We start from the raw sequence: 17,546 nt of genomic DNA on the forward strand, positions 1-17,546 counted from the left end.
AGATGAAGTAATGGTATGAGGGTGGAGCTGGGTGACCTTGCTGAATACCATTATTCACCTGAGCCCAGGTAGTGAGCATCGGCATGCAATTTAACTGTTGCAACACAGTCAGAGTTGATATCGTTTGGCAGAGGATTTGAACCACGGCCCCATCGGATGGATGTAAAAGATCCCATGGCATCATTTTGAAGAAGAGCAGGCGGCTTTGCCTCGTCATAATCAACACCACTGAAATAAACACGATCTGGGTCGTTATCGCATTGCTGTTTGTGGGATCTTCCTGTGCACATATTGGCTGCTGCGTTTCCGACATTACAGCAGTGACTACACTTCAAAGAGTACTTCCTTTCTTTCTCGGCTGTAAAATGTTTTGGGGACATCCTGATGTTGCGAAAGACGCTATGTTCATGAATGAACAACATTGACAATGGGAGCTACTTGCGAAACATAGAATGCGGGTGAATTCTGGAATGCGCTAAAATGACACTTAAAAAGGTGAACGGGGGGATCCCCTCGGTAATCTATTATTTGTGTGCAAGAACGAGCTTTGCGGGTGAGCTGAAAATCTTGCTTTATTTGAAGTGTGAAAACACAGCAATCGTTTTACATCCTTCCCTCTACAAAAAATAAAGGCGTTCTGGAAGGCCCCAGTGTTTCCAGTATAATTCCTACCAGAACAGAAAGCACCCTCCATCCCTCCCTGCATCCCCAGTAAAAGCAGATACCAGACACATGAAAGACAGGAAGGAAAGAGGAAAGCCTCTCACACTCTCTCTGTACTAAAATAAATAATCTACAAACTTCCAATGTAAAAACATGAAACACTAAAATGTACAAATTTCCAAAACTCACGTTTATAAAGGGAATCCAAACAAAAAAAAAAAAAGTAGATGCCATTTTACAATCTCTGTACATGTACAAACAGTATATAAAGCTCAGAACGCAGGGAAGAAACATCTCTTCCCTTTGACAAGTCCAGCTGGCTTTGGTGCGGATATCAATTGAGTGAATGTGCTTCAGGTTAGTTTAACATGTAAGGCTTCAATTGTGTGGCAGGGTGCAAAAGCAAAGTAATTTTTTATTTTATTTTAAATCTTTCTGAATGTTTCTCAAAAGAATACTGTAGGCAGTTTTTTTTTTCTTCTTGGGAAAGTTTCCGTTTCTTTGGTAACTGAACGTCAGCAGGTCTGACAGGGTTTGGAATATTCAAGTCATATATCTGTAATATTGTCTCGATCCACAACAAAGCGTCACCCCGCCCCCCTGCCCCTCACTCTCCTACCCACGTCCCCCAGTCATCATCTTCTCCTGACTGACACCGTTTAGTGATTGCTCTACTGTCACTGCTCTCTCTTCTCTGCTGTACCCAAATAGTCATAAGTTGAAGTGAACCAAAGTTGTTCAACCTGAGAGGCGTCATAGATCGATCCTGCGTCCTGCCTCCCGCCCCCCCCCCCCCCCCCCCCCGCCCCCCCTCCACCTCAGCTAACATTCAGACACATAGGTGTCGGGCTAATAGGAATCCCGCCTTGTTTGCTCCACTTACAGATGCTAGGGGCACCATTCAGACCAACTATAGCACACCCCAGCTTGTACCAGCCAGTTCCTTTTCTCAATCGCACACTTTTCTTTTGGAGGGGGGGGATGGGAAAAGAATGTCAGCAGCAGCCTTGGCTTTGGTTTGATAGGTTGTGACATCTGGGAATCTGGACTCAAGCGAAGCTGGCAGAGAGGGAATGGAGATGCTAGATTTGAGAAGGTCTTTAAGCAGACTTTATCGAGGCGGCACTTAACGGGATGTGCGTCGCAAGGCCACTGCCGTGACGGGGACCCCTGCATGGAGCTCAGGGCAGGAGGAATGCAGGCACAGAGATTGGGCGCGACTTAGATTGGGCAAGGGTGGTCAAGGTGGTCAGAGAGTCAGCAGGAAATTGTGAAGGCAAAGCTTCCATCTGAAAACAAAATGAAATGAAAATCGCTTATTGTCACAAGTAGGCTTCAAATGAAGACTGTGAACAGCCCCTAGTCGCCACATTCCGGCGCCTGTTCGGGGAGGCTGGCACGGGATTGATCCCGCGCTGCTGGCCTGCCCGGGTCTGCTTTAAAAACCAGCTATTTAGCCCTGTGCTAAACCAGCCCCTTTTGTGTCCCGACCTGAGCTTTAAATGGGGAACATTAGGAATATGTCCCAATGCTTGCTAGCTGGAAAATACCTCAGCCCAGCCTTTCTCTCCATGGTAGGTTGCGTGTGATCTTGTGCTGAGACTGAACCAATCTTAGTCACAATAGAGATGTGGCTTAGCTTCCACAGACTGCTGCAGTGTGCAAATTCAAGTTCAACCAGCCATTGTACATATGACTGTTGCTCAGTTGGCTGGACAGCTGGTTCATGATGCAGGTCAAGGCCAGCAGCGCGGGTTCAATTCCTGAACCGGCTGAGGTTATTCATGAAGGCCCAGCCTTCTCCTGAGGTGTGGTGACCCTCAGGTTAAATCACCACCAGTCAGCTCCCCCCCCTCAAAGGGGAAAGCAGCCATCCGGGACTTTAGCGACTTTATCTTTTTACTTCTAATACAGTCTGAGGTGGTGGGCAGCTTGTTGGCTACTGCAGGTGGCTCTGCTTGGCAGACAAGGCGAGGCTCTCTGGGCGACAGGGAGCCCAATGGCCTGGCCTCTGACCTCACCAGCCTGTCCTCTCACCCCAGTGGCCTGGCATCTCACCCCACCGACCTGGCCTCTGACCCCGCTGGGTTTTCCAGTCAGAACCCCAGTCGGAGCAGCAGTCGGAGGGCTGAGTGTTTTCACACTATAACCTCCCCCCCCACTCAGCTCCTGGTCCCTCTTGGGAACACAAACCTTCTGACTAAGTGAGCTAATCAGAGGCTGGGTATTGAACAGGAAGCCCTCCTTCTCTGAACAGCCCGCTGTCATGTTGATTGACACAGTTAACCATGAACAACACAAATGACATGGATCATCCGATGCTGACCCTTCCGTTTACAGTACTTCCTTCGCTATGGGATGGAGGGATCAACCAGCTACGGACTCCAACCCTCCATTGTGGCCAGTTTAGACCTCGATCCCCACACACAGCTCTACTCTCCCAGAACCTGCTGCCCAGGCACGAGCACTGCAAGTCTCTCGACCTCAGTTCCATTGAGAAATTCAACTCAATGCAATCACAGAAAAATACAGTGCGGAAAAGGCCCTTCGGTCCATCAAATCTGCACCGCCGCACGAAAGGCACCTGATCTGCCAATCCTAATCCCATTTGCCAGCGCTTGGCACATAGCCCCAAACGTTTAAGACGTGCCAAGCGCTCAGCCAGGTACTTTGTAAAGGATGTGCAGCAACCCGCCTCTACTACCCGCCCCGACAGTGCGTTCCAGAGGCGGGAACCTTTGCCCACAAAAAAAAAACTTTCAAAAAACTCTCACCCTACTTGTGCTCTCCCTCTAGTCTTTCATTTTGCTCTCTCCCTTTCTCTCTCTCTTCCATCAACCCCAGATTCCAAAGCCACCTTCCTCTTGCCATCTCTTCGCTTCTCCCCACAGCCTCTCGTCCATCCAGCAGCCTTAAGCCCACCTTCATCTCAAAAAGACACAACAGTGGTGCTCGCTACACAGTCAATGTGTAAGAACCACGTTTGCTCAAATCCTCCGCAACTCTTCCCCATTGAACGCAAAGGAGCCCTTTTCCCCGTACTTTACAACATGTCAGAGAAGTACTTCATTGGCTGTAAAGCGCTTTGGAACTTCTTGAGGTTGTGAAAGGTGCTATTTAAATGCAAGTCTCTCTTTTCAGCATATGGCTCGACCCCCCCCCCCCCCCCATTTTGCACAGCTCAGCACGGGGCGGGGTGAGGTGGGGGTTGGGGAAGGCCAATGTCTTCACTTTTAAGGCTTTTCCGCGATGGGTTTATTTTGCCTTTTGCACTGCGATTGACTTTCAAACAAAAATTTAAATGCAGGGGAATAAAATCAGTCTCTCTGCTGTTTATTCATCTTTCACGAATCCCAGTCCTGGTTTGCACCCTTTTCGCTCAAAGTTGTGAAGCCGTTCTGGGCCGAATAAATGTCTGCTGCCCCGCACGTTGAGTCTGGGAGATTTTGTGAGGCAGGGGCCGAGGTGATGCCGTTACCTTTGGGCTCCTTCGCCCAAATCCGCTCCAGGCCACTGCTGCTGATTATATCTCCCTCGCTGTGCCGACGCCCGTCATCACCTGGACTTTGACCTTCGGTTACCTCAGAGTTCTCGGCCTCCCCTTCGCAGATGACGGTCATGGGGCTGCTGTGGAGCCGATGGAGGTGGAGGTGCCGTGCGCTGTATCGGCTGCTGGCGGCCGAGGGGGGCGTCCGTGAGCGTGCGTGCCGGATACCCACCAGCCCCGCACCCCGGGGCATCGGCCCCTCCTGCGAGGCCCACTCCTCACGAGGGTTCCTGCCCCGGTGCCCCGGCGAACGGCTCTCGGTTGCACTCCAGCCGTTGGCCCGGGCTGTCTCGGCCTGCGGGGGCTCGCCCGGCCGGTGCCTGGGGTCCGTACTCCTGAGCATCTCGGCCGCTGACATGCGACAGCCTGCCTCCGCCCTGCTGCCCTTCTTCAAAAGCAGAGCCTTGAAACTGTCGCTACTGGTGCTGGATTTCCGCAGGTTCCTCTGGATGGAGCCGACCTGTTTCGAGTTGCCCGGACTGGAGGCGGTTCCCACGGGGGTGACGGGAGGAGACGGGGACACAGTCCTACTGAGCTCGTCCTCAGAATCTTTCCGACCCAGGACTCTCCTTTTGGACCTAAAGACGGGAAACACAATTGTAAAATCTGCTCCTAATTGTTACACAAAAAGAGAAAAGTGGGGAGAGAGAGATAGAGCAGATAAAGAGAGACAGTCAGCAATATAGGCCAGGGTTTTGGGTGTGACCTCATGGGCTAGATGGAAAAATTGGGAACCTAGCATGGATTAATTGTTTTTTAGCAGGAATTTCTGATCCCGTCCTTAGTATGGAGACAGGGACAGATAGATAGGTACAGATACACACACACGTTTAAATTGGGAATTGAAAGCTCGGCTCAGCAATGTGACCGTGACAGCTTTTGCTGGCCTAGCCAGCAACACCCACGAGTGTGGAAGAATGATAAAAAGCGGGTCACTGTAAAAAAAAACCCACCTGGTTCTCTATTGTCCTTTTAGAACAGAACCATAGAATGCCAACAGTGCAGAAGTAGACCATTTGGCCCATCGGGTCTGCATCGACCCTCTGGAAGAGCTCTCTACCTAGGCCCACCCCTCCGTCACATCACCATAACTCCAGCTAATCTACACATCTTTGGATACAAAGGGGCAATTTAGCATGGCCAATCCACCTGCACATCTTTGGATTGTGGGAGGAAACCGGAACACTCAGAGGAAACCCACGCAGATGCGGCGGAAATGTGCAAACTCCACACAGTCACCCTCGGTTGGAATCGAACGCAGGTCTCTGGCTGCGAGGCTGCAGTGCTAAGCACTGGTGCCACTGTGCCGTCCAATTTGTGAAGGAAATCTGCTGTCCTTACCCGGTCTGACCTACACGTGACTCCAGACCACAGCAATACGGTGGACTCTTAACTGGGCAGTACGGTAGCACAGCTGTTTCACAGCGCCAGGGTCCCAGGTTCGATTCCCGGTTTGGGTCACTGTCTGTGCGGAGTCTGCACGTTCTCCCCGTGTCTGCGTGGGTTTCCTCCGGGTGCTCCGGTTTCCTCCCACAGTCCTAAGATGTGCAGGTTAGGTGGATTGGCCATGCTAAGTTGCCCTTAGTGTCCAAAAAGGTTAGGTGGGGTTGCTGGGTTACGGGGATAGGGTGGAAGTGTGGGGCTTAAGTGGGGTGCTCTAGCCAAGGGCCGGAGCAGACTCGATTGGCCGAATGGCCTCCTTCTGCACTGTAAATTCTATCTAATTGCCCCCCTGAAATGGCCGAACAAGGCAGTCAATTCAAGAGCAATTAGGGGTGAACCACAAATTCTGGCATTGTCACTGACACCCACATTGCACGAAAGAATAAAGAAAAACATTGCGATCCCCCTTCATTCTTCTAAACTCCAGCGAATACAAACTTAACCGACTCAATCTTTCCTCGTACGTCAGTCCGCCATCCGAGGAATCAGTCTGGTAAACCTTCGCTGCACTCCCTCTAGAGCAAGACCATCCTTCCTTGGATAAGGAGACCAAAACTGCACACAATATTCCTAGTGTGGCCTCACCAAGGCCCTGTATAAATGCAGCAAGACATCCCTGCTCCTGTACTCGAATCCTCTCGCTATGAAGGCCAAGGCCAACATACCATTGCCTTCTTTACCGCCTGCTGCACCTGCATGCTTACCTCCAGTGACCGGTGCACAAGGACACCCAGGTCTCGTTGCACATTTCCCTCTCTCAATCTATAGTCATTCAGATAATAGTCCGCCTTCCTGTTTTTGTACCAAACTGGATAACCTCACATTTATCCACATTATACTGCATTTGTCCACTTACTCAACTTGTCCAAATCACACTGAAGGGTCTCTACATCCTCCTCACAGCTCACCCTCCCACCCAGCTTTGTGTCATCTGCAAATTTGGAGATATTACATTTAATTCCCTCATCCAAATCATTAATATGCATTGTGAATAGCTGGGGTCCAGCACTGATCCCTGCGGTACCCCACTCGCCACTGCTTGCCAATTTGGAAAAAGACCCGTTTATTCCGACTCTTTGTTTCCTGCCTGTTTTCTATCCAACTCAACACACTACCGCCAATCGTATGTGCTTTAGTTTTACACGCTAATCTCTTATGTGGGACCTTGTCGAAAGCCTTCTGAAAGCCCAAATAAACCACACCCACTGGCTCCCTCACTCTACTAGTTACATCCTCAAAGAATTCCAGTATATTTGTCAAATATGATTTCCCTTTCATAAATCCATGCTGACTCTATGTGATTCTGCCACTATTCTCCCAAGTGCTCTGCTTTCAAATCTTTTTTTTTCTTTTTAATTTTTTTAAATTTAAGTTTTGCAAAATTTTTCATAATAAATAGTAATAATCCTAACACAGCAAAATAGAGTGAACATTAACATAGTGCAAAAAGAGAATATACAATAGCAATTGACTAGACGTGACCCCACGCGCCTCAGTCTTCCCACACCCTCCCAACGGAGCACTCACCCCCCCACTCCCCTCCGGGTCGCTGCTGCTGACGTTTTAATTTTCCCTGAGAAGCCATCGGACGGTATTATTCAAATCTTTTATAATGGATTCTAGCATTTTCCCCGCTACCGACATCAGGCTGACTGGTCTATAGTTCCCTGTTTTATCTCTACCTCCCTTTTCAAACAGTCGGTTTACATTAGCCACGCTCCAATCCGTAAGAACTGTTCCAGAGACTATAGAATCTTGGAAGATGACCACCAATGCATTCACTATTTCTCGGGACACTTCCTTAAATACTCTGGGATGAAGATTATCAGGCTCTGGGGATTTATCAGCCTTCAATCTCATCAATTTCCCCAACACCATTTCCCTACTAATACATGACCTCCTCCAGTTCCTTCCTCTCAGTAAACCGCGTTCCCCAACATTTCTGGTACATTATTTGTGTCTTCCTTTGTGAAGACAGAACCAAAGTATGTATTTAGTTGGTCGGCCATTTCTTTGTTCCCCATTATAAATTCCCGTTTCTGACAGGCGTCTGTCTTCACTAATATTTTTCGCTTCACATAGCTTTAGAAGATTTTGCAGTCAGTTTTTATGTTCCCCATAATTTTTCATAAATTTAAAGTACCCAATTCATTTTTTTTTCCAATTAAGGGGCAATTTAGCATAGCCAATCTACCTACCCTGCATTTTTTATTTTTGCGCCAGACAGGAATGAACAATTGCGCTCTTTGAATGTTCGCCATTGCCGTCATCGTTTTGAGTAACGCTCCCCAATCACTCATAGCCTGATCCGATGTGATAATCCTCAACTCCACTTTCCTGCCTAATCATAGAATTTATAGCGCAGAAGGAGGCCATTCGGCCCATCGAGTCTGCACCAGATCTTGGAAAGAGCGCCCGACTTAAGCCCCACACCTCCACCCTATCCCCACAACCCAGTAACCCCAGCAAACCTTTTTTGGGGGGACACGGAGGGCAATTTAGCATGGCCAATCCACTTGACCTGCACAGCTTTGGACTGTGGGAGGAAACCGGAGCACCCGGAAGAAACCCACGCACACACGGGGAGAACGTGCAGATTCCGCACAGACAGTGACACATAAATGAAAGAGTCAGGCTTCTCACTCCAGAAAAATAAAAGGGATTCACAGACCCACAAGTGACACCCGAAAAGAGACTCCAAAAAAAACCCCTCCAAAAATCCAAGACCACGCTCCCAGATCCGACCTCCTTCTTTCTAAGCCTGAAGACTTGGAAGTATCCCCTTGAAGAGAGAAAAGGCTGTTTCCTGATTGGAAGATATTGGATGCAGGGATTTCTCCTTCTGAGCGACCTTCACTTGCAGAGACTGATTTCTGCTGTTGTTAAAGCCGCTGTTCAGAAACCTCCCCGAGTGTTCCCTAGCTGAGCCGGGAGACTGGGCTCAGCTGAAGATTCCTCAGAGGAATTTCCAGGCTGTATTTAACCCTTTAATAGCCCCGTACGCCTCTTAATTTGGAGGCAATCAACTTAGTTCCAGGAAGTCATCAGCTATATTTAACTAACGTCCCCCCCTTCGCACCCCCCCCAAACATGTCCCAAGGTCCCTCAGAGCACAAGACCAGGAAAGACATCATATCAGACATCAGCCCAGTTCAAGTAATTGAACCAAAAAAAAAATCTCGGCCGTCCCACTTGGGCTGATGCAGGTCAGGTAACGAGTGAGCCAGTTCAAAGACTTTTCATTCCTGTTCCTACCTGTGAATCGCTGCAAACAAGTCCTCGGTTGTCCTGGGCCTGGTGGGAGTGCTTGGTTCATCGTTACTCCATCCGTAACTGCCGGCTAAGATGGGGGAACTGGGTTCAAACACATCACCTGCCAGAGAGCGGAATTTAAAGTTGGAGGAAGTATCATATAAGATGCCAGAATATAGCTGCCGACTTCAACACTGTTCATAGAATCCCTACAGTTCAGGAGGCCATTCGGCCCAGCACGTCTGCACCAACCCTCCGAAATCACACCCGAACCTAGACCCTCTCCCCGCCCCCCCATCCCCATAACCCCACCTAACCTTTGGAGACGACGGGGCAACTTAGTACGGCCAATCCACCTAACCCTGCACATCTTTGGACTGTGGGAGGAAACCGGAGCACCCGGAGGAAACCCACGCACACACGGGGAGAACGTGCAGACTCCGCACAGACAGTCACCCAAGGTCGGAATTGAACCCGGGTCCTGGCACTGTGAGGCTGCAGGACCACACCCCTGTAAACCCAATGACCCTCTGTTACACCCCTGTAAACCCAATGACCCTCTGTTACACCCCTGTAAACCCAATGACCCTCTGTTACACCCCTGTAAACCCAATGACCCTCTGTTACACCCCTGTAAACCCAATGACCCTCTGTTACACCCCTGTAAACCCAATGACCCTCTGTTACACCCCTGTAAACCCAATGACCCTCTGTTACACCCCTGTAAACCCAATGACCCTCTGTTACACCCCTGTAAGCTCTGTAACCCTGTTACACCCCTGTAAGCTCTGTAACCCTCTGTTACACCCCTGTAAACCCAATGACCCTCTGTTACACCCCTGTAAGCTCTGTATCCCTCTGTTACACCCCTGTAAGCTCTGTATCCCTCTGTTACACCCATGTAAGCTCTGTATCCCTCTGTTACACCCCTGTAAGTTCTGTAACCCACTGTTACACCCCTGTAAGCTCTGTATCCCTCTGTTACACCCCTGTAAGCTCTGTAACCCTCTGTTACACCCCTGTAAACCCAATGACCCTCTGTTACACCCCTGTAAGCTCTGTATCCCTCTGTTACACCCCTGTAAGCTCTGTATCCCTCTGTTACACCCCTGTAAGCTCTGTAACCCTCTGTTACACCCATGTAAGCTCTGTCACCCTCTGGTACACCCCTGTAAGTTCTGTAACCCACTGTTACACCCCTGTAAGCTCTGTATCCCTCTGTTACACCCCTGTAAGCTCTGTCACCCTCTGGTACACCCCTGTAAGTTCTGTAACCCACTGTTACACCCCTGTAAGCTCTGTAACCCTCTGTTACACCCCTGTAAGCTCTGTCACCCTCTGGTACACCCCTGTAAGCTCTGTATCCCTCTGTTACACCCCTGTAAGTTCTGTCACCCTCTGTTACACCCCTGTAAGCTCTGTAACCCTCTGTTACACCCCTGTAAGCTCTGTCACCCTCTGGTACACCCCTGTAAGCTCTGTAACCCACTGTTACACCCCTGTAAGCTCTGTAACCCACTGTTACACCCCTGTAAGCTCTGTAACCCTCTGTTACACCCCTGTAAGCTCTGTAACCCTCTGTTACACCCCTGTAAGCTCTGTAACCCTCTGTTACACCCCTGTAAGCTCTGTAACCCTCTGTTACACCCATGTAAGCTCTGTAACCCACTGTTACACCCCTGTAAGCTCTGTAACCCTCTGTTACACCCCTGTAAGCTCTGTAACCCACTGTTACACCCCTGTAAGCTCTGTAACCCACTGTTACACCCCTGTAAGCTCTGTAACCCACTGTTACACCCCTGTAAGCTCTGTCACCCTCTGGTACACCCCTGTAAGCTCTGTAACCCTCTGGTACACCCCTGTAAGCTCTGTAACCCTCTGGTACACCCCTGTAAGCTCTGTAACCCTCTGTCACACCCCTGTAAGCTCTATGACCCTCTGTTACACCCCATGTAAACTCCGTAACACTGTTACACCCCCTGCAAACTCTATAAAACACTGTTACAGCCCATGTAAACTCTATAACCCTTTGTTACACCTCCTGTAATATCTATAACACTCTATTACAACCCCTGTGATCTCTGTAACATCCTGTTACACCCTTATAACATTCTTTAACTCCATTATAATCCCAAATCCGATAACACTGGTAAACCCTTTTGTACACTCTAAACGCGAGTATTTCTTCTTGCGTTGCTGCATGCTGCCCCTGATATCCTCCATCAAGCAGCAACACTGCTACACTCCTCGTCATAACTGACCACCCGAAGGAGGGGTGGGGACCCTGAATGGGTAGTAAATAAATGGATGGGTGGCTAATTGGATGGACAGGAGTGGGGCACCAACAGGAGGAGTTAGGAAGGAGTTGGGAGAAGGGACAAGTAGAGAGAGCGATGATGGGGTGAGAGGACAGGAGGAGGGACAATGTGGAGAGGAGGAGGAGGGAGAGGAGGGGAGGTGGAAGAACAAGAAAATACATTTTAGTTCTAAATCTTACCCATTTCGTCACCTTGGCAGGTTAGTTCACTGCTGTCTTCCATGCTATCCCAAGTGTTTGAGTCATCTGCTGCCAGTTCTTCTTTAACACTGAGATTTTTCCTGCTTTCAATCAACAGGCTCTCCACGTCGACATCCCAGGCCTCCTGCTGAACTGTGTCCTCCGGCGTCCCGGCAATATGGGAGTTGTCAGATTCTGTCACTTCCACACTCTGGGCTGAGGACTGGTCTCCGTTGGTCTCCGCCGATACGGTCACCGAGGTAGTCATGTCTTCTGTGACTGATTCCAAGGAGACTGGCGCCCGTTTCTCTAGAGGAAGGAGACTCCTTGGAGATGGGGGGACAAGTAGGCTCAATTTGGGTTTCCTGGCAATGGGAGGTGGCATTCTGCTGGCTGATTTGGCATTGGGTTTTTCAGGATGCAGTGCCCTCTCTTGCTCTGCATCATTGCTGGCTTTGTTGCCTTTGCTCGGAGCGGTGGGAGCAGAGTCCACCATGGGCCCCAGCTCATTTCCAGAGCTTACCCCAGGCCTGTTCGGGTGGGCCGATGTTTCAGGCCAATCCGTGCTGCCAGTCTTGCTTTCAGAACGGAGGGCTGGGCCTCTGTCAGGAACATTGCTGACCTCGTTGTGTTTGGCAAGCCGGCAAAGGGAGGAAGGGCGTTGTAACACAGCCGGTTTTCGGGGCGGTGGAGACACCGGCTGCTCCGGCTGTGGTTTCAACCAGGGGCTCAGCTTCTGCACCTGCTTCGGGGGGTCAGCCCGCTCACTCCTCCTCACTGACCTCAGCTGGACCATCTGCAGAGCGCTGGGTGTGATGAGGGGCTTGCCTGTGGCTGGCTTGTAGGCCTCAGCTTGCTCAGCTGGGGTCTTGGGCCCATTCCTGCAAAACTGGGTGGGCGACTGCTTCGCAGAGTCCGCCATCTTCAGATTCAGAGGAGTAGCAGGAAGGGGTGGCTTAGACAGAGCAGGGGCAGGAGGGGGCAGTGGGGGAGCAGGAGGGGGTGGCTTAGACAGACTGGGGGCAGGAAGGGGCAGTGGGGGAGCAGGAGGGGGTGGCTTAGACAGACTGGGGGCAGGAGGGGGCAGTGGGGAAGCAGCAGGGGGTGGCGTAGACAGAGAGGTGGAAGGAGGGGGCAGGGGGAAAGCAGCAGGGGGTGGCGTAGACAGAGAGGCGGACGGAGGGGGCAAGTGGGGAGCGGGAGGGGGTAAAGCAGGTTTAGCGACAGAAGGCAGGGGCAGAGGGGAAGCAGGAGGGGGTAGCAGGGAAGGAAGGGGCCGGATAATCAGTGGGGCAGCAGGAGGGGGTAAGGTGCACAGTGGTGGCGGTGGAGGAGGAAGGGGAGGACCCATGGAGAATGCAGGAAGTGTGTTTGAGGGAGCGGTTCTGTTGTCCACCACTGGATGCCGAGAATCGGAGGTGTTTGAGGACAGGGATGCGGAAGATGACGAGGCCGATACGGAGGAGAGCAGCGAAGATTTCCGCTCTGGGACCTTTGGCTTTGGCTTGGCAGGCCCCGGGGATCTCTGGTGAGAGAAGACGGGGGCTGGGTTCAGCATGGTGGGTGTGTTGCACTGGCTGGAGTAGCCGCTGGAGGGCGAGGTGATGCCGTGGGACTTGTCTGGGGATGGGCTCTTCGGTTTCGCCGAGGCGTTGGTCACGAGTGGTGTGCAGGCTCTCGGCAACTCGTCCTGTGTGTAGTCCCATGCGTTGGCCCGTGGAGCCAGATCCTGGGTTCTCCCGCCTGCCCCCTCAGTGTAATAGGCCCAGGGGTCACTGTACTCGGAGCGCAGGCTGCTGGTCTCACTCTGGGATGGCGTGGCTGCGCTGGTGGAGTAGGAATTGCTGGCGGCGGTGGAATGCCCGCTGCTGTTGCTGCTGCCTCCGCCGGCACTCGCATTGCTTTGGCTGCGGGAACGCATGGCCCAGGGGTCACGACCCTCACTGGGCGAAGCCGAGGGGCTATCCTGGCTCTTAAGGTTGACCTCGAACGAGCGTTGGAGGGTGGCAATGAGCGACTCACTGAGCACGGGTCGGGCACCTTTTGCCTTCTTGCGTAGGGAATCCATGCGGGCGGGGGGAAGTGGTGGTTTCTTGGTCTTCTTCAGGGATATGCTGCGGCCCAGGGACCGGTCACTGTACTCAGTTTGACTTTCCAGGCCTCGCCGACCTTTGCCCCCGCCCTGTGACCTGGCAGCGACCTCCGCGGGTGGATATTGCACCTCCGGATAGAGGGAGTTCCAGCCCACCTCAGCGAGAGGAGACGAGAGGGGGTGGTCCGAAGTCTTATATGTGTGACAGACAGGGGCCCGAGAGCCTGAGTTGACAGCCTGTGTCTCTGGCGAGGACGTGCCCGCTCTCCGTGGCGTCTCGCATACCGGTCGCTTCTCCGTGGTGCCGCTCCGGTCTTCCAGCCGGCACTCGCTGGCCACCCCAGCGCGGTCCCGGGCATGCGGAGGTTCTGCCAGATCGACCCGCAGGCCCAGTGCCAGGGAGACAGCCGAGTCACAGCGGGAAGGGGGCAGGACGGTGTCAGAGGTCGGAGAATGCCGGCCCAAGCTGCCACCATTGTCACCGCTGCTGCCGCTCCAGTTGCCGCTGGAGGAGCAGTGCTCCTCTTTCAGGCCACCGGCACTGTCGAGGACAGCGGCGGTAAGGGGCGTGGTGACAGCGGGGGAGCCTGGCGGCAGCGGACAACCCCCCCGGCCCTGTGACGTGCGTATGGCCACCACCTCGGCCTTTGAGGACAGGGTGGTGTGGGCTATGATCTGGGTAGGGCACACGGCACTGGGCGAGGTGGCGCGTACCATCCTGGCGGGCTCTTCCCCGGTGGCCTGGTGGCCTGGAATCTCCTGCGATTTTGGTCTGGTCAGGGGGCTTGTCCGGAGCTGTGTTGCTGAGCCGTCCACCCGCAGCTTGCCCACCCGCCCTGGCAGCGTGCCAAACGGCTTCTCTGACTTGCGCAGGGCATGGCAGGCATCATCTAGCTCGTGCAGCGAGACCCTGGCTCCGGGACGGGGCAGGCTGTGGAAACGCAGCTCTCCGCTGGCACGCTGAGCGTTCGTCCCACTGCTGGCAGTCGACATGTTGCCTGATGAGTTGGAGAGTTGGGCTGCGATGCCCTGTCCTTTCTGCGCCCGTATCCTCCGGACTGATGGCGGCACCACCTTGACCTCGTCGGTTTGGCAGGAGGAGTCCTTGGTCGCTGACTGCACCCTGGTGGATCTGCTGCTTTCCAGGCGACTTATGGTGGAATACTGACCAGGGAGGATAACAGAGTGGCCTCTGACCTGCGTCTGCCCGGAACCTGTAAAGGAAAAGCAAATATCAATATAGCTGAAAAATGCACTAAACAGCTGCCAATCTGGCTTTTATCCAGCATCTTAATTTTTTTTTTCATTTTAGGGAACCCAATTCATTTTTTTTCTAATTAAGGGGCAATTTAGCGTGGCCAATCCACCAACGCTGCACATCTTTGTGTTGTGGGGGCGAAACCCACGCAGACACGGGGAGAATGTGCAAACTCCACACGGACAGTGACCCAGAGCCGGGATCGAACCTGGGACCTCAACGTCGCGAGGCAGCAGTGCTAACCCACTGCGCCACCCTGCTGCCTCTATCTCGCACCTTGATGTAGTAAAACACCACAAAACCGTTCACTGTCAGGCAAAAATCGACACTGAGCCACATAAGGGGACACTATTACAGATGCTGGAAGATTGGTCAAGGTAGGTTTTAAAGGAGCGTCTTGTAGAAGGAGAGAGAGAGCTAGAGAGATGGAGAGGTTTAGGGCAGGAATTCCGGAGCTTAGGCCTCAGGCAGCCTAAGGCACGGAGGGAAGGTCATTGGGGATTCGCAAGAGGCTGTAATTGGAGGGGTACTGATACCTCAGGAGGTTACGGGGCTGGAGGAGATGACAGAGATGGAGAGGTGCAAGACCATGGAGAGATTTGAATAGAGGGTGAGAATTTTAAAATGGAGGTGCTGCCTCAGAGTGGCAGTGTTGGTCAGCAGGCACAGGAGAGGTGTGAGAACTGGACATATTGTGAGTTTAAGACACAGGCTCAAATTTGGATGAGCTCAGGTTAATGAAGGGTGGCAGGCGAGAGGCTGGTCAGCAGAGCACTGGAAAAGTCAAATCTAGAGATAGCAATGACACAGATGAGGATCACAGCAGCAGACGACTGGATATATGATGTGCCGTCAATTGACACAAGATGAGTAGTGGCTTTAATAAGCTAAACAGAAAGCTCCCTGACCACTGATCCCGAACTGGGGCAGGGCCGGAGGTCAGCCACCTTTATACCAAGCCCGAGGGGAGGAGCCACAGGCGGAGCCATCAGGCAGTGGTTTACCACAATACATGTAGTACAGTAACAGTTTACATGAAAATGGCCAGATTGCTATAAAGTCCCAACTGATTCATCTAAATGTGAGGCTGTCTGCATTTACATGTAACTGATTCAGAGTAGCGAGGCATTGAAAGTTTCAGCAGCCTGGGCCTTTACTCAATGGATATAGAACAATGAGAGGTGATCGGATTGAAACGCGCAAGATCCTGCGGGGGCTCGACGGGGTGGACGCTGAGGCACGGTTCCTTCTCGCAGGGGAATCTGGAACTATGGGAAACGGTTTCAAGATAAGTGGTCTCCGACTTAAGATGGGGTGAGGAAGAATCGGTTCACTCAAAGGGCTGTTAGTGTTTGGAATTCCCTTCCACAGAGAGCAGTGGAGGCTGTGTTATTGGCAAGAATGTGGAGTTAATCACTTCCGGAGGTGGCTATGAAGGAGTAAGTCGCACATTTGGTGGCTCCCGCTCGGGTCCGACGTTTGGACCTTGTCCCCCGATTTTCTATCAGACTTGAATTGAAAAATTGACGACAGAGGCAATTGTGCACTGAATTCCCACATCGGTGCATGGAGAGAAGGACTAGAAGTGCTCGTAAAGGCAGAAACAGAAAGACAGAGAAGGCTTGGGTTGAAGCTGCAGCAGGAGACAGCATGGCGGAGGACCGGACCTCTGGTTTGTCGACACAGCGGTCAACGGAGCAGCTGATGCAAGTTATTCAGGAAGGCTTTGCTCAGCAGAAACGGGACTGCTTGGACCCGATAAAAGAGTCAATTGAGCGGCTGGAGCTTAGATTGGACGCCCAAGATCGGGCGATCCAGAAAGTAGAGAAGGCGCTGGCTGAGCAGGAGGAACATCAGACTGCGGTGGAGCTGGAGGTGGGGACGCTGAGAGACCAGCAGAAGAAGCTCCTGGAGAAGGTGGAGGACCTAGAGAATAGGTCCCGCCGGCAGAACTTGAGAATCGCTGGGCTCCCGGAGGGGTCCGAAGGAGCGGTTGCTGGGCGTACATCGCTGACATGTTTTAGAAGCTGCTGGGGGATGGGGCATTCTCCCGACCCTTGGAGGTGGACAGGGCTCACAGATCACTCGCGAGGAAGGTGTGAATGGGAGACCCCCCCCGAGGGCAATGGTGGTGAGATTCCACAGGTACTTGGATAAGGAGCACATTCTACAGTGGGCCAAGCAGACACAGAGCTGTAAGTGGGACAACAGTATCCTGCGGATCTACCAAGACCTGAGTGCGGAGGTGGCCAGGAGAAGAGCAGGCTTTAACCAGATTAGGCTGATCCTTTTTAAGAAAAAGGTGAAGTTCGGACTGTTGTATCCGTCCCGTCTCTGGGTCATGCACGAGGAACAGCACTATTATTTCGAGTCGCCTGAGGGCGCGCTGGACTTCGCGAAAAGGAAAGGACTGGTGGTGGACTGAGAACTTTTGAACTTTGCTGCAACGTTCATGTTATTTTAAAAAAAGTTTCTCGTTTTTCGTTTTGTGGATGCTGTCTATAGTGCCTTCTGTACTGACTTGGGTCCAGTTGCAGAGTAAGTTAAGGTTTACATTTGCACTGTGGGGGGATGGAGGTGTGCTTGTTTAGATTGTGGATCGCGTACTTGCTCTTTGGTAGCGTTATCGCTTTCCTTTTTTCTTCCTGTTTTTTCTGTCGGGCAATTGTGTTGGGATTGTTTGTCATTGGAATATGTATGAGCGGGGGGGGGGGGGGGGGGGGGGGGGGGGCTAACTATAGGTGGAAGACTATCCGGCGCCAGGGGTGGGGGCCACCAAGCTAGCTGGGCGGGC

General features: G+C 52.1%; 1 protein-coding gene across 4 annotated transcripts in view; it reads right to left on the minus strand.

Annotated features, from left to right (window-relative positions):
* Positions 1-554: 554 nt before the first annotated feature.
* Positions 555-17,546, minus strand: part of LOC140427820 (NHS-like protein 1) — a 135,294-nt gene continuing 118,302 nt past the window's right edge. For all 4 annotated transcript variants that reach the window (XM_072513537.1, XM_072513518.1, XM_072513526.1 and 1 more), the window contains 3 exons: positions 11,403-14,708; positions 8,909-9,026; positions 555-4,788 (listed from right to left, as the gene is read on the minus strand). In XM_072513537.1, coding sequence (XP_072369638.1) covers positions 4,008-4,788; positions 8,909-9,026; positions 11,403-14,708 — 4,205 coding nt within the window. In that variant the 3' untranslated portion in view covers positions 555-4,007. The remainder of the gene's footprint in view (positions 4,789-8,908; positions 9,027-11,402; positions 14,709-17,546) is intronic.

This window comes from Scyliorhinus torazame, chromosome 1, assembly GCF_047496885.1.
Source record: "Scyliorhinus torazame isolate Kashiwa2021f chromosome 1, sScyTor2.1, whole genome shotgun sequence".
NCBI classification, from domain to species: domain Eukaryota; kingdom Metazoa; phylum Chordata; class Chondrichthyes; order Carcharhiniformes; family Scyliorhinidae; genus Scyliorhinus; species Scyliorhinus torazame.